Raw genomic sequence first — 22,630 nt, forward strand, 5'->3', positions numbered from 1 at the left:
CTGTTCCTGAGCTACCTACTTTTTATTGTTCACTTTATTAATAGTGGTAATTCAAAAATATCAGTAAACTGCCTATAGGCTTTAGTTTAAAAAAACCCAGTAGGTATATCAAAAATTGAACTAACAGAAAATAATACAATGATTGCTAAATTTGTCTCTGTTAAATGGAGAAAGGAAGCTTTGCAAGAAAAGGTTGTCAAACAAAGATCTATATAACAACCTGAACTTTTGAATGTGTGTAGAAGCTAAAGACGGTGAGATGAAAGTTACACTTGAGATAGAGCTGATATGTGCACAAGTATGTTGTGCCATGGCCAAAACTTAAGTACTGAAAATATTTGAATAAACATAACTAACATAAATACAGTAAAACTGAATATTCCCTTCTTGCTGACAAAATTATATCAAATACAATGAAGAATCTGTATTTTAGAAAGCCATTATTTACTTCTCTATATAGTTAAAAATAAACCTGATAGTTTGGAAGCCTTAGAATCCCACTTATTATCAGGATTTTTTTAATTAAATTACTTTTTAAAATGTAATATAAAGTATATAAGTGTAATATTATATATATGTAAGATTATATATAATATTATATTATATATAATATCAAGTATATAAATTTAATATAAAGTATAAAATTACTTTTTTAAATGTATAATTTGGGGCTGGTACATAGTGGATAAAGTCACCACCTGCAGTGCTGGCAACCCACATGGGCTCTAGTTCAAGTCCCAGCTACTCCACTTCCAATCCAGCTCTCTGCTATGGCCTGGAAAAACAGTGGAAGATGGCCCAAGTTCTTGGGACCCTGCACCTATGTGGAGACCCAGAAGAAGCTCCTGGCTCCTGGCTTTGGATTGGCACAGCTTCAGCCCTTGAGTCTATCTGGGGAGTGAACCAGCGGCTAGAGACCTCTCTCCCTCTCTGCAACTCTGCCTTTCAAATAAATACATTTTTAAAAATAAATAAAATGATATAATTTACATGCAATAAATGTATAGGTTTTAAGCATGTTCTTTGATGAGTTTATGTTCCTATACACCAGTGTAACTACATCAAAATGTATTTTTGGAACATTTTGATCAGCACAGCATAAATATTTACTGTGTCTCCTCCCAATCAGTGGCTACTAGAGCCACGATTTTATCATTACAGCTTAGTTCCATGGATTCCGTAATTCCATATAAAAATCATAAAGTATTAAATGCCCTCAAAGAGTTCATAGAAATTATATATTATGAACAAACTGCATAGGTTTCAAAAAATTTTGTACCAAAGTAAATATCTTTAAATTCCGTTTTCCACAAACTTTTCGAAGTGCTCTCAAACATACTCTATGCTCCTTCCTTTCAACCTATTTTAAAGATCCCCATTCAACTGTTACATGTATCCATAGTTCATTCCGTTTTTTTCTGAGTAATATTCTAAGAGTACAGTAAAATCTGCTTATCCATTCACATACTGAAGGACACTTAGATTTGTTTTCAGTATGAAGCTATAATGTGATTTTTTTAACTTCTTTTGGATGAATAGTTAATAATATTATTAAGTCACCGTGTAGACAGGTAGATTTAATTTATAAGAAACAAACTGTTTTCCCAAGTGGTTGTAACTTTAAAAAAAATTATCTACCTATCTATCTGAGAGGCAGAGTTACAGAGAGAAGGGAAAAGAGGTGGAGGTGGAGGCGGGGGCGGAGGCAGAGAGGGAGGTGGAGAGGGAGAGATTTCCATCCACTGGTTCACTCCCCAAATGGCCACAATGGCCATGGGTAGGCCAGGCCAAAGACAGGAGCCAGTAGCTTTATCTAGGTATCTCACATGGGTGTAGATGCCCAACCACTTAGGCCATCTTCTGCTGCTTTCCCAGGCACATATTAAAAAAAAAAAAAAAAAAAAATCAAGGAATTTAACCGTGTCAGTTCTAAAACAAATCAATTACAGAAACAGTATTCTTCAGCCGGCGCCGCACACCGGGTTCTAGTCCCGGTTGGGGCGCCGGATTCTGTTCCAGTTGCCCCTCTTCCAGGCCAGCTCTCTGCTGTGGCCCAGGAGTGCAGTGGAGGATGGCCCAAGTGCTTGGGCCCTGCACCCCATGGGAGACCAGGATAAGTACCTGGCTCCTGCCATCGGATCAGCGCGGTGTGCCAGCCGCAGCCAGCGCACAAGCCGCGGTGGCCATTGGAGGGTGAACCAACGGCAAAAAGGAAGACCTTTCTCTCTGTCTCTCTCACTGTCCACTCTGCCTGTCAAAAAAAAAAAAAAAAAAAAAAGAAAGAAACAGTATACTTCGATTTTATATAATTATAAAATCTATATATGCTTAGTGTTAGAAAACTACAATGGTTTTTCTACTTGTTACTTCTTGCATATTTAATGGAAGGTTAAGCCAGGCTCCTGGCATTGTCCTGGACATTGTAGCCATTTGGGAATTGAAGCAGTGGATGGAATATAGCTCTCTCTCTCTCTCTCTCTCTCTCTCATCCTGCCTTTCTGGTTTTACTTGAAAGACAGAGTTACAGAGGAGGGGCAGAGAAGAAAGAGATCTTCTATCTGCCGCTTCACTCCCCAATGGCTGCAACGGCAGGGCTGGGCCAGGCAGAAGCCAGGAACCAGGAGCTTCATCTGGGTCTCCAACCTAAGTGCAGGGGCCCAAGGAATTGGGCCATCTTCTGTTACTTTCTCAGGAGCATCAGCAGAGATCTGGAGCAGAAGTAGAGCAGCTGGGACTCGAACCAGCACCCATAAGGGATGTTGGCACTGCGGAGAGCAGCTTTACTTGCTATGCCACAGCCCCAGCCCCAGTAAATAAATCTTTAAAAAGAAAAACACTAAAACACTTCAATGTTATAATTTACCTTTTCATATGCAAGACTTTAAAACACACAGAAACACACACACATAAGTGAGGGTACTTTAAAAAAAATGGGAAATTTGAATTAAAATAAGTTTATTCGGGCACAAAAGATTTTGAAATTCATGCAGTTTTTTTTCATAATACACATTTTCCACAAACTCTGAATTATATTTATATACATACAATGCTCAGGTTCTTTTTATTATTAAGTCATAGTCCTTAACTTTTAAATTAGTCTAAGAGTAGCAACATTAATTCTGTGTTCTCTGTAATACACAGTAATACAATGCTCTCATAAATAAACACTGAACACATCCTAACATAGTGGGAGAAGGGGGAGGCCCTGATTAAGAAAGCAGACTTCTAAGCTGGGCTGCTGTACCCTGCTGGGGGAAATCCAGAGTCTAGCAGGACTGCTTGGAAAGCAATCAACTCATTCACTACCCATTTACTGAAAAGGACTTCTGGGATGGCACAATCAGTAGTATCATGGATGTGAAGGACCACCACCTTAAACATAAGAAACAGCTTAAAATTCAGAGAGAATTATCTTCTGAAATGGTTAATAAAAGAGGTAGACTTCTCTAATATCTGTGTGTAAGACAGGTAAGCAAGTCCGATGGTAAGAACTGAAGAGTCCTAAGCAAACACCAATTAAAGGTTACCACGCTGGGAGGATACCAAGCTCAGAGAGAAACCATAACATGTATCGTTTATTGAAATACTAGGTCTTTAGCAGTATTGAAACTGAAGCTGTGTGATAATGAGCTTCCTACAAGTAATAGGTTTTCAGGATACCATTCTAAAGAGAAAGGAGACCAGCAGCCCAAATGAAAAACTAACACTGGCCCCTGATGAACCAACAGGAGGCATTTGGTATCCACAAGCTGATTAAGAGAATTCAACAAGAGGTGCAAATCCCATTTGCAGAACTTTATCGAGCATATTCGAAGCTCATCCTCTCTAAAAATAAAAACTGACAACACTTAAAAGCTCAAACTGAAGCACATTGGATCTAGAAGTCTAGCTGCTTCCGCTACTGTAGCAACACTGTACAGCCACTGAAATCACTCTCATCTTCTGCCTTAAAATTCAGCTAAATAAATCCAGCAAAACTATCATTTATACTAATAGGGGCCAATAGCAGTTGTACATTAGGCCGTATTTTTGGACAAATGTTTAGACAAAATTCATCAAGGAAGGAAGGATACAAGAAAGAAAGCATGAATATGTATGAAAATAAGGATCAACATTCCCAGAGTCTCTTCTTCTTCCAGATTCATATTTATTTTTTTTTTTATTTATTTTTGACAGGCAGAGTGGACAGTGAGAGAGAGAGACAGAGAGAGAAAGGTCTTCCTTTGCCGTTGGTTCACCCTCCAATGGCCGCCGCTGCAGCCGGCGCACCGCGCTGATCCGATGGCAGGAGCCAGGAGCCAGGTGCTTCTCCTGGTCTCCCATGGGGTGCAGGGCCCAAGCACCTGGGCCATCCTCCACTGCACTCCCTGGCCATAGCAGAGAGCTGGCCTGGAAGAGGGGCAACCGGGACAGAATCCGGCGCCCCGACCGGGACTAGAACCCGGTGTGCCGGCGCCGCAAGGTGGAGGATTAGCCTATTGAGCCACGGCGCCGGCTCAGATTCATATTTTGCTTTAATAATATCCTTTAAATTTTTGGCCAACAAAAGGATCTTCTAAAATAATCCTTATGTTTGGGGATTTTTAAAAATTATGAACATTGGCTCATTCTTGTGGCTTTACCCAAACCAGTAAAAATGATCACTATAATTTTACAATCAATGAGGAGAAAATATCCTGATTTAAAATGGGTTGACACAATCCATCAGCTGTGCTCTGTTGTAAAGCCTTCTCTTTATCTAAACCAGCAACCCCAAGCTTGCAGTAGCATGCATTAGAAAGAGGCATCTTTCTTGGCTCCTAAGAGTTGATTGATTGAAGGAAACTGTGTAACTTTTTTAAAATGCATATTATTTCTAAGCCACAAGTTTAAAATAAAGAGGATTTAGGAATGACTATAAATCAAGATATTTTGACATCAAATGCATCAAAATCCAAACAATTTTTCTAAGAAAATGTTTCACTCAAATATGTAAAAGGCTATAAATATTTTAATGACTTTTGAGAGAATGAAGAAAATGCATCTAAACCATGAAAACCACTGTGTTACTTGATTCTCCAAAGTTCTTTTTTTCCAGAAATAGTTAAGAAAGTTAATCTAACTAGTGACAGCCATCACCCATGTGTAAGCAAAACCTTTATTTTCTTTTCAAGCATTTGGTCATCTTAGTTCAATGAAGATGAAAGGATGTTTACATGACTTTATGCTCATTGTAGAATTAATATAATTTCTCACCTAATCATTATACTTTCCTCCCCCTGCCATTCCACCCTTTAAAACATATTTCCTCGTTAAATCTGCAATGCATTTGGGTTTTTTCTTTCTCTTTGGTTCTTCACTATTTCGTTCTTTTCCGCATTCTTTCCTTACCAAATACTATGACAGTGCAACTTTAGTGAGAACAGTGCCAAAAAGCAGATTCTACTTGCTTAAAATGAAAGGAAAACTCTTTAAAGAATTAGTCATTTGAAAGTGGAAAGAATTTTGCACTGCCAGAATCACAGAGCACCCAGCTTCGTAGTATACCTATGGAAGTCTGGAGTTGCCCAGGTTTATCTTGTCCAAGAGTTACCTTCCCAGTCTTTAGTTCTAGGTTAGGCTAAAAGTTAACCATTACAAAGGAAAGGAAATGAACACAGAAGAAACTTTCAACCTACAGGCTCTGAAGGTACTTCAAAATGTTCACAAGAAATGCACATTTTCTTTTAATTGCATTTTCCATACATTTTTTGAAGTATGCTTATACGAAACACAACTGTAGGCTTAGGAGGCCTTCAAGATTTCCAGTACAAACACCTCCTTAATACTGTGATCCCTCATGTTTTGAATTCCAGGGACAGGAAAACTGAGGGACAGTTGGTTTTACTCATTTATTTTTGAGAACCAATTACTCTTTAAGATACTTAGGATAAGTCTCTTAACAATGCCAACCACCACTCCTCAACTATCTGAAGACCAGTGCTGTATCTTATTGAATTCATCACCCCAAAATAAATGTGCCACTTCTCTAAATCACCTTTTTTTTTTTCATTCATCAGGATTTTTGCTTTTAAAACAAACTTATACACAAAAGCAACAGTGTTGCAGCTGAGGCCCAGAGAGGGAATCCTCCAAGGCAACCCTCCCAGAGGCGAATCACAACATTGTGCAGACAGAGCATGCTCTGAAACCTTCCTGGGATTGTTCCAGACTCATCATCTTCCTGGTTGAGATAGCCCCCGTTCATGAGTGTTCTCTAAATTATGACAAGTGTGGAGACAAGACTGATCTGACCACTGAAGACTGGACTCTACCCTCTCAGCTTTTTGCATGGCCCCAACACATTGCTTCCTTGAGTCCATCCACTGTGGTGACAAAAGTCTCCCCAGCCTATGTTTATGTAACTGACCCCTGATGTAGGACTTGATCTTTATTTATTTATTTGACAGGCAGAGTGGACAGTGAGAGAGAGAGACAGAGAGAAAGGTCTTCCTTTTCCGTTGGTTCACCCTCCAATGGCCGCTGCAGCCGGCGCACTGCAGCCAGGGCACCACTGGTGGTGAAAAACCAAACCGCGCTGATCCAAAGCCAGGAGCCAGGTGCTTCTCCTGGTCTCCCATGGGGTACAGGGCCCAAGCACTTGGGCCATCCTCCACTGCACTCCCAGGCCATAGCAGAGAGCTGGCCTGGAAGAGGGGCAACCGAGACAGAATCCGGTGCCCCGACCGGGACTAGAACCCGGTGTGCCAGCGCCGCAGGTGGAGAATTAGCCTAGTGAGCCGTGGCACCGGCCAGGACTTCATCTTTAATCACATCTAATTCAGATCACTCAAAGGTACTCAAAGGAAATTATTTGAACAGACGCCCCCAAGAAACATCTGTAGACAACTTTCTAGGCTGTATTGATTCCATCACATAAACTCTTTTAATCTGAATCATGGAAGGGGAAACAGCCTTTCAACTGAGAGCTTCACAAGGCATCTGGTGCACTCTGACTGAAAGATACATGCGCACACACACCCAATTATGATGATATGCAAAATACTCAGAGATTTATTTCTAACCTCTCAGAGATTAATACTAAAATGGCTTTATAAAAAAAAACCTTGAAAAAATATAGACTATTTTTCTGGGCATTTGAAAACCTTTGGATTAAATACAAAAATATGCACAAATTGTCTACATAACACTTACATACAGACTGTAATGTAACTGACACTAAATAATCGTTGCTCATCCTGAGAACAATGAACAAGCCAAAAGAAAAGGAGCAGCATTCCTTCTGCCCAAGCACTGGCCTTCTAGAACTCTGCTGTGCTCCATGTTTGAAAGTACATAATTCAGGTCAGACTGTACTTTCAGAAACATTTCCCTTTTTAGATGTTGGTGGCTCATGGATATCAGAATAACACTGCACTTTGAAATAATCTGCTGATATCACTGATTTTCAGGAGAGAAGGGAGGCTCCTCCCTCAGTGCTCATGACTAAGGCTATCTGTGAAAACAGGCTCCAAGTTGCTTAGGAATTCGTTGGCTCTGGGCCGTCCATTTCCCACTCTTCTTGAACAGCAGTAACTCTGCTGGAGATATCATCACTCATCTACAGTCATGGAGTGTCATGCCACATAAAGGGGTTATTATTTAAAACACCTTGTAGAGATTCTGATCATGTGAAGAAAGAGCTAAAGTAACAGCTAAGTGACTAACAGAAAATTAATATAGGCATACATCTCAACATTCTCTCCAGCCAATGTTTGATATGACTTTCTTTAAAATACAAAGAACTGCATCAGGGTCAATTACATCCAATCACTAAAGTAATACATACTACTGACAATCAGGCAAAAAATTTAGGGGTCAGTAAAGTTCCATTGTCTTTCCCCTTCTCACTCTAAACTATGCCCTTACGATAACTCATTTTAAAAGTCTGGTATGTATTACTGAATGTTTTATAAATATGTTTATCATATTGTCTTATACAAATATATATGCATAGTACATCCTAGTTTTGTAGTACAACCTGAGATAATCTTATATTGTTTGACAGTTTGCTTAATTTAATGTTATTAGCATGGACATATTCCCAAGCCAATACACAGTTTTACCACATTGTTTGGAAGGACTTGATATTTTATATTATTAATATAAAATATATTTCACATTATAAATACAAAATGTTTCATATTTTGATATTTTATATCATGAATATAAAGTAATTTACATATTTGATAGTTACATTATAAATAATAATTTATATATGTTGATATTCTTTTCCAATTGTATGCTATTACAATGCCACATATAACATGCTGATATTTTTCTACATTTGTATTTTTTTGTTTTTATAGGATAGATGCCTACGTGTGGGAGTGACATGCCAAACAACAGGAGCATTCTTAACTTTTAAAACATGTTGCCCAATTACCCCCCCTAAAAGATAGAGCCAAAACAGTGTGTTGGTATATGCCCTTTTTCCAACAACTTCAATTAGATTGTTATTAGCAACCATTCAACTTTTGTTGTACTTCGATAGAACCAGTTTAAATATTCAATTATTTGGTAGTCCTTATTAAAAGTTATATTTATCACTTGTCATGAGACAATGTGCTGTTTTTCTAAATTACTTTTTGAAATTCTGAAGGGCACACATTTGCATACTATTATCTTTGTAAGTAAACCATGGAATTACAAATATTAACACCTACTTGGTGCTAACATTCTAATTCTTTTACACAAATTAAACTCTGGATATTGTCCAAATGAAACCATAGTATTCCAACTTTTAGTCACTTGAACTAAGGGCCAGTCTTAACAATCACAAGAGGTTTGCCAACCCTCCAGCCTGGTCTAAAAGTCAAATTAACAACACATTAACAATGAAGGGAATATCCAAAACCGAACGGATTACAACAAAGGGTTATAATAAAGAGTGGAGTCAGGCTCCTTTGATTGGCAAGATAGAGATTTCTGAGGTGGTAATAATTAAACTGAGATCAGAGTGTCGAAAAGAGCCAGCACATTCTTAGGAAGAAGATTAACACTTAGCCATCAGGGAGAAGACAATACCAGGTAGACATGGTCTGGGACTAGAAAGGTCATGTGCCTAGAAAATAGTGAAAATTGGAGAGAACATTAGGATAAAAAGATGGACTGTAAAGACTGAGGAAGAAGTAGATTTGGGAATAGGAGGTAGGAACCAAGTACCCCACTCACACATGTGAAATTTGAGGCCTATTATATATCTAAGGGCAGATGAGGACCAGCAACTAGAGAGGTGACCCTAGGGTTCCAGAAGGGGCAGGACTGATGATAAGGATTTAGAAGACACTGGCATCAAAATGCCATGTTAAGGTCACAGGATGAGACCATCCAGGGTTCATTCAAGATGTAAAAAATGTCAAAGAACATGTATATAGATAAATATTTATAGATAATATGGATATCTATATATCTATAGAAATATAGATAATATATTCTTCAGCAATACTTTTATAGTGTACTTCACTTTGATCTATGCAAAAGTTTTTAAGACTAGATATATATAAAAGTGTAATTTATGCTAAATGGTTTGTGAGTTCATTCTAGGAAACATCATGCTGAATTATCACATGTGAATTTGATATGAAAATGCCAATAGTAACCTCTGAAGTGTTTTTGTGGCTCAGATATCCATGTGTGAGATGGTGGCATTTTCAGTGAGTCATGCTTCAAGAGAGAAAGATAGAAAGTGTCTTGGCTTCACGATTGAACACAGAGAACTATTTGTCATAAACTTCACTTGACACACACAGAGTTGGGTAATGAAAGAAATTTTAAAAAGAATGAATAAAATTCTTGGGTGAGAGAACAAGAGAATAACTTAAATTTAATAACTTTGTTCCCACAATTTGAGCAGGTCTCTTATATTTGGCACCTAGGTGCTTCCCTGGCCTCACTTGGTTCCAGCCTGATTGATTCCTTTTAATGAGCCCAAAAATATGTGTTCCATTTCATTTATTCAAATGATTAAAATCTGTCGTGTGTGTATATATATATGTATGTATATATATATGTATATATCAATTCAAATGTTGACCTCTAAAATAAAAGTCTGATTTTGAGGGACTTTGGTTTGAAGAAGCCATGAGAATTCACAAATGGTTGACCTAATAGAAATAAAAGTAAATAGGTCTCAACTAATTTTAATCTCATAATTTATCCTACATTATGTACTGATTCTTTTTTTTTTTTTTTTTTTTTGACAGGCAGAGTGGACAGTGAGAGAGAGAGAGAGAAAGGTCTTCCTTTTGCCGTTGGTTCACCCTCCAATGGCCGCCGTGGCCAGCGCACCACGCTGATCCGATGGCAGGAGCCAGGTACTTATCCTGGTCTCCCGTGGGGTGCAGGGCCCAAGTACTTGGGCCATCCTCCACTGCACTCCCGGGCCACAGCAGAAAGCTGGCCTGGAAGAGGGGCAACCGGGACAGAATCCGGCGCCCCGACTGGGACTAGAACCTGGTGTGCCGGCACCACAAGGCGGAGGATTAGTCTAGTGAGCCGCGGCGCTGGCCTATGTATTGATTCTTAAAGGATCAATCACTTCTGAAAGTTAAAAGACAGTTCAACACTGTACATCATAAAATCCAATATATGCTTTATTTCCAGATCTCTTTCTAAGTGTGTTTCCTCTTTCTGGAAGTGACAGTACCAGGAAGGGGAACTTCACTATGAAATCCTAAGAAATACACACAAAATCCACTGAAAGATCAGTTTTCTTTTTAAGCCATCAAACAAGAACAGAGATTTTTCAGCTTTCAAGATTTTCCAACTCTGAAAATACTTGGTAGCTGGAACAAGTATTTACGTACTAAACACAAGTTGAATTGCTTGATCCATGCATGAGCAAATTTAGCAGATAAACTACTCCATGGTTCTTTAAGTGTATCATTTATACTAGCAGATACAGCTATGGAATTTATAATAGTGATTAAATCCCAAGTAATAAATAAGACTTCAAAAATAATGATTTCCTAAATTGACATTTTCGTTTTATTCTAAAGGAAAACACAATAAATTTAATAAATATTGGAGAAAGTAAATAAACAGAATGGATATAAGAGAAATAAAATGTCCTCAGTGACAAAACTAAATAAAGAAGCAATACTTTACTTTTAAACATCACATTCTTCAGCCTGTGATTGGCTATTCCTATAATTAGCTATTTACAGAAAACTTAGTTTTCCATAGCCAAAAGGAACACATTTTACAAAGATCAGAAAAAACTAACTATAAAAATAGATATTTTAATTCCAAAAATACAGCAATTCAAGTTAACTTTTCCATATTAAGTAAACTAAATAAACTGTGAAGCCTAATTTCAAAATCCTATTTCATACTGCAACACAGTAACAAAAGAATGAATGAAAATAGCAGTCTGTACTTTCCACAATTAACTATTTGAAAAGTTGAAAGGATAACTAAGTGTTGTATATTTATTCAATAATAGAAGAAGTAGCTAGCACTTTCTTAATGTAAATTATACAGTTATCTCATCATTCAATATGTACTTCATAAATAAATAAACCCAAAATAGCAAAGATTAAAGAAATAAATTCTTAGGAAACAAAACAAAGATCAAAGTAATGGTATTCACACTTAATTCAGAAAGGACAGAGAGCATACACAGATCAAATCCTGTAAGGACAAGAACAGGAGGGAAAAAAAGCAACAAATAAGGTAACTTGAATAATTAGTGCATTTACCCTGAAGACAATATTATCATTAAACTTTGGATTTATAAGAGATAAGAGTCTTACCTGAGTGAGCAACACAAATGATGCACAAAGCAAATAGGAACAGAAAGGAACTCAGCTTCCATTTCCAATGGCAGTTCCACATTGGACCTGTGTGAAACATCCTGCAATCAAACAAAGCTGCAATCAGGCCACTCAATCTCAGTGAAGTACTGTGACAAACAAACTGAAAATGTGTGTTCCCAGCAGGGATAAGAGAAAAGAAACCTTTTATAATCTTGCTTTCAAACAAAGAAGGAACTTAAAAGATGATGATGACCTAATCACCTGTTTTGAGTTAATTAGCAAAAGAAAAAGAAATTAGAAATTCATGAATTTATTTGCCATTTGGTGGCACTTTATCAGAATATATATAATAATTTCTTTTTGAAGATGGGTAAATGTCTAGACAGTTCAAGAAAATATAATTATTAAAAAAAAAAAGCAACTTACGGGATGTGCTTTGGAATACCCACATCCCCTATCAAAGTGAAGGAGACCAAGTCCCCACTCTGTTTTTGGTCCAGCTCATTGTTACTGTGCACACTGGCGGACAACAATTAATGGCTCAAGTAGTTGGGACCCTGTCACCCATGTGGGGACTCAGATGGAGTTCTAGGCTCCTGGCTTCAGTCTGGCCCAGCCCAGGCTATTGTAGGCATTGAGGAACGAACCTGCAGATGGAAGATCTCCTTCTGTCTCCTTTTCCCTAGGGCTCTGCCGTTCAACTAAACAAAACATTAGCTTCAACCTCATCAGAAACATGCCCATCTGGGTAGCAGGAATATGTTTTTATCAATCACCCCTATATTTCTCAGACACTTAGGCTTTAAGGATATGTGTTCACTTTATAATGTTATCCAGGTTTTCTAAAACTTATTTATATAAAGGGAACAAATTTCATGTACTTCATATACACAGTTTTAAGAGCATAATTGTACTTCCTACTCTACCTTCCCTCCCTGTCTCCCAGCTTCCCTCCTTCTTATTTTTAATTTTTATAATATCATGCTGATTTTTCTACTTATTACTTGAATTTTAAAAAAATATTTATTTATTTATTTGAAAGGCAGAGTTTTGGGGGTGGGAGGACAGAGGGAGAGAGAGAATCTTCCATCTGCTGGTTCACTCCTCAAATGGCTGCAATGGCCGATATGAAGCCAGGAGAAAGGAACTTCATTTGGGTTTCCCATGTGGGTGGCAGGGCATCAAGCCCCTGGGCCATCAATTGTTATCCCAGGCTGCTTTTCCAGGCATGTTAGCAGGAAGCTAGATTGGAAGTGGAGCAGCCTCGACTGGAACCTTGGCCATATGGGAATACCAGCACTGCAGGGAGTGGTTTAATCCCTTATGCCACAGCACTGGCCATTAGCTAAATTCTTTATTTAGTGGTGGGTTAAATTTGAGATTATAAAGAAAACTGAAAGTATGTCATTGTTATTCAGTTTTACACATGGAATTATTTAAAGTAAAATTAAATTGCCTGTTTTCTTTTTTCTCCTAAAATGAAGCCTTATATTACCATTCCAAAAAGTTAGAATGCTTCAAATATAACAATGACTATCTATTTATTTATTTGAAAGGCAGAGTTAAAAAGAGAGAGAGAAAGAAAAAGAGAGAGAGAAAGGGGGAGAGAGAGATCTTCTATCTGCTAGTTCACCCCAAACAGCCACAATATCCTGAGCTGGACCAGGCCGAACTGGAAGCCAGGAGCTTCTTCTGGGTCTCCTATGTGGGTACAGGGGCCCAAGGACTTGGGCCACCTTCTGTTGTCCTCCCAGGTGCATTAGCAGGGAGCTGGATCCGAATTGGAGCAGCCAAGACTCAAACTCGAACCTGAGCCCATATGGAATGCTGACACTGCAGACAGTGGTTTAACTCTGTGCCATTGATGCCAGCCATATCAATGATTTTAAATCAAGAATGAATATCGAGTATTACAGAAATTACTAAATCACAATGGATGGAGGGACGGTGCTTTGAAAACTTAATTATTCTACACAAGCATCTCATCTTTTAAGTTATATATAATAATGTTTTAGAATGGAATCTCCATATTCTCTTGGCGTAAGAACAACACTTTGATACATCTCATTGGATTAGCTCCAATGAGACCAGCATGGGATGGGGCAGCAAGAATAAAAGTCAATCACCAAGAGAGCCCATAAAAGGGGCTGATGCATCAGGCATTAAGATGTTGACTAGTGGGCCGGCGCCGCGGCTCAACAGGCTAATCCTCCGCCTAGCGGCACCGGCACACCGGGTTCTAGTCCTGGTCGGGGCGCCGGATTCTGTCCCGGTTGCCCCTCTTCCAGGCCAGCTCTCTGCTATGGCCCGGGAGTGCAGTGGAGGATGGCCCAAGTGCTTGGGTCCTGCACCCCATGGGAGACCAGGAGAAGCACCTGGCTCCTGGCTCCTGCCTTCGGATCAGTGCGGTGCGCCGGCCGCAGCGGCCATTGGAGGGTGAACCAACAGCAAAAAAAGGAAGACCTTTCTCTCTGTCTCTCTCTCTCTCACTGTCCACTCTGCCTGTCAAAAAAAAAAAAAAGATGTTGACTAGCAGTAAGAAACCTCCAGATCTTAAAATCCCCAGTTAGTTTGCCTGTAAATGGTAGTTAAGAATCAGCTGGTTTCTAAAAAATAAAGGGGGGGGGGGCAACTCATAACACAGTTTAGAACCACAGTAAAGCATTCCTTAGAGCCTGAAGGCTGCTTGCTTGGGGAAACTGTGCAATCCTAAACAGAAAACTAGAAAAGTAGGAAGAGAAATACCACAATGAACAAAGCAGACATCAAATACTTCCTATATTTGCCATAGGCCTGCATTTTTTAATCTTTCTTTTACTACAAGAGACCATCTCATGGCAAAGGGAACAGCATTAGCGTCAGATCCAAGTTTGCTACTTATGAACTATTCAATCCTTAGGAAATTTATTTGACCATCTTGTGCCTCCTATTTGTCAGTTGTAAAACAGTGTGGGTGAGATGATTAAATAAGATAGTATCTTTACAAACCATGTCTGATACTCAGCAAGAGCTCAACAAACATCAGCTATTGTCATTACCTTAGGTATTCTAAATAAGTGGTTATCCTGCCAACAATGAAATCAAAAGAACAAAACTAAGAATGGATATCAGGATTAGTCTTATATGTCAACACCAATCAATTGACTTCATGCTCACTTCTAGAACCACTCGGGAAGAGAAATGAAATCAGTTATTCCTGTCTGCTAAGAATATAGTAATTTTAAGTTATGTCTGAAACTCACGGCACAATTTTGTTTTCACCAAATCAGAAGTTCCAGAAACTTCTAATTGCAGCTCTCCTACTGAGAATTCTAAACAAGGGCAAGTTTACGATATGAAGACTATTTTTTATGGATGGTATGTTTTGAAATGCATCTATTAAAATCATTGAATTTAAAAGTTGTGACTGCTAATGATTAGTTTATTTTAGTAAGTAATAATAACAATACTAATGCATATGGACTCTGAAATGGCACACATTTGCATGCTGGTTCTTCTATTAATCTTGTGGTTTGGGGAGCAAACACTTAAACTCTGAGCCTTATTCCTCTCCTATAAATGGATATTACCCATCAAAAGTAGTCCTAGAGATAACAGTTTTGGTGCATTTGGGTAGATTACAAATGTTTGTCACATAAAGTTCACTTGAAGAACATGTCAATTTTTTAAGTTCTATTTATTTATTTGAAAGTCACAGTGACAGAGAGAGACAGAGAGAAATTTTCCACCTACTGTATCACTCCCCAGATGGTCACAATGACCATTGCTGGGCCAGGCTGAAGCAGGAGCCAAGAGCTCCTTCCAAGTCTCCAAAGTGGGTGGCAAGGGACCAAGCATTTGGGCCATTTTCTGCTTCTTTACTCAAGCCATTAGCAGGGAGCTGGATTGGAAGAGGAGCAACTGGGAAACAAACCAGCCCATATGAGATGCCCACGTTGCTGGTGTCGGCTTATCCTGCTTTGCCACAATGCAGTCCCCAACAGGTCCATTTCTTATTGATGCTAGATAAATAAAGTGTTTCCCATTCATACTGTTTGCTTCTAAAATAAAGTGAGTTTGCTTCTAAAACAAAGGAACAATTATGCATTCAGAGTTTAGAGTTTCGAGCTGGAAGATGAAATCTAACCTCCTCATTTCACCAGGGAGGAAACAGAGATCTAGAAAAATAAAGGGGCAAATCAATCAAACTTGGCTGCCAGCCTCACAGATATTAACAGAAGGAAGTATCGGCCTTAGAGAACTGCCAGCTCTTACTCTTTGTGGCACATGACAATTCTCCTTTATCCACATGTGAATAATGGTTCCCTCTCAAATTCATGTACTCACTCAACAAGATTTAGGGAACTGTGCTCCTTGGCTTGGCTACACTCAATACTGTTTATTTTACAAGCTCATGCAACTTCTCCTTTGCTATATAAGGTTCTGATATTTAAGGATTTCATATCCAGTCCTTAAGTTGTCTTAGCAAACCTGCCTGCCATCCTATCAGGCAATAGCGGCAAATGACCACCAGGGTTGATGCATTCCAGGTCTCAAGATTCCATCACTTCAGACAAAAAAGGAACTGAGGACAGGGCAAGCACTTGTAACCAAACATAAACCATATGACAAGCCAGCTTTCACCCACTTTACTGTTTACTGAAGAACAGAAACAAATAAATTAAGAATAGAACAGAGGAAGGAAAGCACTGTGTGTCTTCTCAGGGGATCACTTAGCAAAGACACATCCCTGGGATTTAAACAACTTTCTCACAAGAATGGAAACTCTTGAACAGGGTTACTAAGGATCTAAATAGGAACTACAAAAAATAGTACAGCCTCATACCATTTTGAGGGTCATCTCAAAGTTTTACTGAAGAATTGAAGAGAAAAAAATCATTGTAACTAAATGAAAGAGAGGAGAGAGAAAGGGAGAAAAGGTGAGTGACAGAAAGAACAACATCTCTAATCTGAAAGGAATATAAAATTATGCATTAAAACCTATTATCTCACAGATGAAAAAAACTAAGATACTAAACACTTGCTCCAGGTCACATAATCCATGACACCGGAGTCAAAGGTCACATAGTTACCTGGCTTCCAACACAGCTGCCCTTTTTTGCAAAGCAAGCTACCTCTATTTCAAACTAGTAGTGCTGAATGACTCCGAGATATAATATGCTTTTCTGTTTTTTGGAAGCTATAGAATGTAACCTTTTTATTAGCAATTGTTTTAAATGGGGTTATGACCCCTTGTAGACCTAATTGTACAAAAATGTATCACTGAAGTAATGTTAAAAACCTACTATCTTCCATTTCTCTACTCCTAGTGGTTTCCCCAAAAACAACTTAAAGATATTCAGCGGAGAAGCTGACACAGTCCTAATTCTATCAATACCAGCAACAGTCAAAATTAACTTTTTTTCTGCTATCTCAAATTTGTTTTGATAGTAAATCTTCTCAAAAAGGGATTTTTGGAGTGACAAAAGGAATACCTTGATTCTTTCAGAGTGAAAAGAATCAACTTGGTTTATTAAAGTCTGCTCAGGGTGCTGGCGCTGCGGTGCAGCAGTTTAGGGCAGCATCTGCAGTGCTGCCATCCCATACAGGCGCCAGTTCGAGTCCAGGCTGCTCCACTTCTGAGCCAGCTCCCTGCTAATGAGCCTGGGAAAACAGCAGAAGATTGTCCAAGTCCTTGGGCCTCTGAACCCATCTGGGAGACCAGGAAGAAACTCCTGGCTCCTGGCTTTGGCCTGAACCAGCCCCTGCTGCTATGGCCATTTGAGGAGTAAACCAGTGGATGGAAGATCTGTTTCTCTCTATCTCTGTAACTCTGCCTTTTTTTTTTTTTTTAATTTGACAGAGTTAGACAGTGAGAGAGAGAGACAGAGACAAAGGTCTTCCTTCCGTAGGTTCACCCCCAAAATGGCTGCTACGGCCGGAGCTATGCCAATCCGAAGCTAGGAGCCAGGAGCCTCTTCCCGGTCTCCCACGTGGGTACAGGCATCCAAGCACTTGGGCCATCCTCCATTGCCCTTCTGGGCCACAGCAGAGAGCGGGACTGGAAGAGGAACAGCCGGGACTAGAACCCGGTGCCCATATGGGATGCTGGCGCCACAGGTGGAAGATTAGCCAAGTGAGCCACAGTGCAGGCCCCAATTCTGCCTTTCCAATAAACAAATAAATGAAGGGGGGGGGGCTGCTCAGAATAGTATTTCTTCTTTTTGTTCAAGATCTTGTTCTCAAGCTTATATAATATACACAAAAAAAGTGCTATATAGTTAGTTGAAGTTCTTTTATTAAGTTGGGTTCATCTCTACTTTAAAAAGCCTGATTTAGTCCTCAAATATGCACAAATTCTAAACATTTATTTGAACAATAACACTCATAACAGGCTTATATCTTAGGTAAGCCTAAAAAATTTCTTAAGAATAATACATACAAATCAGTATACATAAAATTGGGGGCATAGGAAAAAGATAAGTAGATGCTATCAAATCCTGGTTTTTGATTTTGTAAGATACTTCTACAAAATATTACCATTACAGGAACTGGGTAAAGGCTATCTCTGTAGAGTTGATCAACTGCGGAGCTGATTTCTTTACAACTCCATCTGAATCTACTAATGTCTTAAAAGTTTTCATTAAAAAGGTCCCCTCCGGAATCCCTGCTACATACAACTTACTCTCAGATGATTCAGAAAAAAAAAAAAAAAATCTGTGTGTGTGTATGTGTGTGTGTGGGCGGGGGGGGGGGGCCTAGGGACCCAATGGAAGCAGGAAAATGATAAATGGGATTAATATTTATTATAGGTGATTTTTAATAAATGGTATGCAGGTGTCCTTTGTATTATTTTTTATTCTCACAAGTTTCAGATAAGCTTAAAATTATTTCTAAAAAAATTAAACACCCACTTATACTAAAGTATACCAGTGTTTTTATTTCATGATATTCTTATCACTATTATTATTACTTTACTATTATCAGTTTGATAAAATAAATACTGCTCCATGTGGATTTCCTTTATTTAGACTGGCATGTTCAAGTAATTTGTGTAGTTTTCCATCACAATATACATGTTTTTCTCAATGATGTGATTTTTGAAAAGAAATTCTATATTGTATATAATGTCTATCAAGTTTGCCCTAAATATTTAAACATTAATCTTTAAGTGTTTTTTTAAGGTACTCCAAATGATTCCATCCTAAATAAGCTTATCATGCAAAGTAAAATGATACTCAGGGCGCCACACTCAAACTTTCCTGGCATTTTTAGCTGTGATTGATTTATTCTTTAAATGTTTTCCCTGATCATCCAGTATGCATCTTAATGTCATCCAATGTAGATAATATAATGATGTCATCTAATTAAAAATAAAAATGGAAAGATTCAGTTTTGCCCATGCATACCACACACATTGAACAAAGTGTTTTTTTATTTAGTCTAAATAAAAATCTAAGTAGTCTCTAGTAATTTTTAATCAACCCATTCAAAGTATAAACTCTGTAAGATATATGGGCAGTTAGAAAAACAGTCAAGTTTAAGGAAGCAGCTGTCAGTTTATTTTTAATCTATAAACTAACTCTTTTTCAAATCATTATTTCCAGAAATCATAGTGACATGTCCAGTTAGGCAGTAAAAATACAGGCATCTAATATTTCCCATAAGCCAAGAGACAATAGTCTCATTCACCATTCATATTGGAAAAGAACAATGTCATGTAATTTATATAAACCGTAAACAGAACAGTAGCTTTATGCAATTTCAGACCAATTATCCCAATTCTTGCTAAATCTATTAAATTTCTTAAGGTATTAAAGTATGCAGTTGCAACTCTCAAGTTGATTTATAAGTCTATAATTTCAGAACTTCAGAGTAACAATACATACACTTGCACAAGGAGTAGCATAACATACACTTAAATAGTTTAGGTACTTGAATTTATTAAAATTTAAAAGAATATCATTAACATTGCTTAACAAAATAGTGGGAATATTTACATTGGAAAGGTTGGTATTATTTCCATATTTTCTACCATATCAATATGTTAAAAGATTCAGAAGATATTCAGTTATTCCAAGTGAAATAACAAGTGGAAAAACTACACTGCGAGTCTGGCAAAAAATTTTAAAACTATTGTCAAAATAGCTCAAAGAAAATCAAATCAGGGTACTACACTGTAGTCTATGTGGTTGAATATCCCTGCATTTACTCTATAATAACAAGATTTTTTTAATCACACTGAATTCAAATGGACTATAACTTAATTTCATAATCAGGACATGTTTTACATCATCTATTGGTCAGTTTCACATTTTAAAAACTGACATTCCTTTTTTTTTAAATAAATAATTTACCTCTACCCCATATGATCCTAATACCTAGGAAAGCTGAAAGGAAGTTGGACAAAGATCTGCTGTTAAGAACTCTTCGGTATTTTCAGGAAAACTTGAAATTGAAAACAAACTCATATTCACTCAAAATGTGTTGGCTGAATAAGAGAACAAGTCTTATATGAGACTACTGGCCAGATCCCAAAATAAAGTCTTCTAAGTTATACCTTGCTGATTTCTCTGGCAATTCTGTAACTTTGAGCCTCACAGGTGTGGGACGACTTCCCACCAGTGTAACAAAAATGAATGGTGTCGGTATACTGCCCACTACCCACAACAGAGCTGCAGCACTAGCTGACCGCCACCACTCTTTCTCCTTGGGTAGGAGGCAGGGCAAGGAGACAGGACCCTGAGTGGCCATCTTTTCCCAAGTATTAACCTGAAAGGGAAAAGTCAACTGGAAATGAGTAAGCATCCCAGAGCAGTGGAAGAAAGGATGATCATCAGTTTCTAGAAACTCTCATACACCAGTTAGTGGAAGTGGGTAAAATGTCTGTAAGGGTGTCTGCCCAAGATTAAACACCAGCAAGAAAATTGCATAGTGCAAGAAAAAGTAACTGCTTGGCTGGCCACAAAAATAAGCTTGGCCCTTTGGAGAACAACCTTTCTTTTTCCATTCTGGAGGGTCACGCGGTGCCCGGCCATCCTTGTGCGGCATCACCGAGGCACCTCACCTCTTCCCGAGGATTCCCCAGAAGCAAAGCCCTTTAGATTTCTCTACCCTTCTCGGCCTCCCTTATCTCCCCGGAGCATTCTCCGCAAGTCCCCTTGCGCCAGCCTATTCCTCACGTTTCACTCTACAAAGTAAAAACGGAAGAGAAAAGTAATCCCAAATTGCCCCCAGAGATCCAAGAACAACTGTTACAAGCACGGAGCGACAAGGTGCAAAGTCAACATTCTCTCCACAAACCAGTACCTTCCAGGCCCCCAGGTGTTGATGGCGGAGAGCTCTTGCTTGGCAGGGCCAGGGCCCTGGACGGAGCAGCAGCGGTGCCTGTTACTCCTTGTTTAATTTGAATCGAAAACACGTTTTCCCCATTTTTGAAGCCCTGCCCTTCACACCGCCCAAATGTGAGGTTTACCTCTCGCTGTGGGGGAAAGAAAAAAAAAAAAGAAGAAGAAAGTCAGCCGCACACATGTCACAGCTGCCTTTGGCAAGACTCATTCCTCAGTGCCTCGAGGGGTAGGGTGAAGACAAACCGGTTTATGCCGTCAAAGGAGCTGAAATTCCTTTTCAAAATCGCTTAGATGAGGGAAATGGGGGGGGGGGGGCGGAGATGCAGGGCTCAGAGCAAGGTGTGAAGGAAGCGTGAGTCCAGAGGTGACACTTACATGTTGGCATTACTGCCAGAGGTGCCCAGGGGCCGCTCGGTCCTCCTCAGCCGCTCCCCCTCGCTCTGCCGCTCCGATCTCCACCGCGGGGACCCCTGGCGCCCGGGCGGCGCGCGGCGGCCGGACCCCTCTTTCACGCCCTTTCTGGAGAGTTCATCGGGGCTTCCGGGCAGCTGCTCCTCACCCGCGCGCGGGGCGGCGCAAGGTGGACCCCGGCGCCGCGGAGTTCAAGTGCGGATCCCGTGAGCGAGGGGGCGGGCGGCAGGTTCCTCCTCGCGGAGAACTTGGAGTGGAGTTCAAGGCTGAGGAAGTTGGGTCTGCCTGAGCGCCGGCGCTGGGGTGCTCGGGGCCGGGCCAGGAGGGGCAGTGAGGGGTGGGGGGAAGGAAGGGGCGACTGGCAGGTCGTCGCCCGCGCCGGAGTGAGGCGGGACGCGGCCACCCGCTTTGCGGCTCTCGTCCCCCACCCCGCGGGCTCAGGCTGCCCTCCGCGAGCGCGCGCGATCCGCCCGCGCTTCCGGCGCCGCCGCTGGGCCGGAGCTGGGGGCTCAGGTGCGGCTGCCCCGGCGACGCGGGGCGTCTGACCCGGCTGCGCGCGGCCCTCGGGCGGCCCCGGTCGCGGAGTCGCGCGGCGTGGGCCGTCCCGAAGGCGCTGCTGCCCCACCCAGGATCGTCAACCCCAGGACAAAATGGGAGCAGTCGCCCCGCGGGGTGGGACCAGCGCTCACGGAGCGGGCAGCAAGGAGAAGGCGGGGGCGGGCTGGGGTGGGTGGGAGGTGGGCGCGGAGCCCGGCGGGGTTCCCAGGCAGGGAGGGGTCAGGGTAGACCCGCAGGCCACCCTAAAGCTGCGATTCCTGAACCCTAGAGACCCTCGGTGAAAGAAATGAGAAACTCGGGACGCAGGCGTCATGGGAGGGCATTATCTTGTCGCTACCCGCGCCACTATCGCGCTCCCAGCCACCTGGGACGCCGCACAGGACCCCTTCACCTTGCTCCTGGGCCGTTTACTTTTTACTTTTCACTTTTCTGTCTCCCTTCTTCCTCCTCTCCTCTCCCGGAAAAGGGACTTGGACACACCTCCCTGGAGATGAGAACCGGGAAAAGGGGGCTCCCACTTATAAGAGGGTCCCTTCCCATTGTGTCCCACCAAAG

The 22,630-nt window shown here is 40.3% G+C and overlaps 1 protein-coding gene across 6 annotated transcripts in view; it reads right to left on the minus strand.

Annotated features, from left to right (window-relative positions):
- The window catches only part of ADGRG6 (adhesion G protein-coupled receptor G6), a 150,254-nt gene extending 128,259 nt beyond the window's left edge, over nucleotides 1-21,995 (minus strand). For 2 of the 6 annotated variants that reach the window (XM_089332592.1, XM_089332595.1), the window contains exons 1-2: nucleotides 21,482-21,995; nucleotides 11,775-11,875 (exon numbers count right to left, since the gene is read on the minus strand). In XM_089332592.1, coding sequence (XP_089188718.1) covers nucleotides 11,775-11,875; nucleotides 21,482-21,483 — 103 coding nt within the window. In that variant the 5' untranslated portion in view covers nucleotides 21,484-21,995. Of the gene's footprint in view, nucleotides 1-11,774; nucleotides 11,876-21,065; nucleotides 21,238-21,481 lie in introns of those variants that run through there. The other 4 variants (XM_089332590.1, XM_089332594.1, XM_089332593.1 and 1 more) reach the window with 3 other exon arrangements.
- Nucleotides 21,996-22,630: the final 635 nt, after the last annotated feature.

This window comes from Oryctolagus cuniculus, chromosome 5 (assembly GCF_051225735.1).
Source record: "Oryctolagus cuniculus isolate XC-2025 breed Fujian yellow rabbit chromosome 5, ASM5122573v1, whole genome shotgun sequence".
NCBI lineage: Eukaryota > Metazoa > Chordata > Mammalia > Lagomorpha > Leporidae > Oryctolagus > Oryctolagus cuniculus.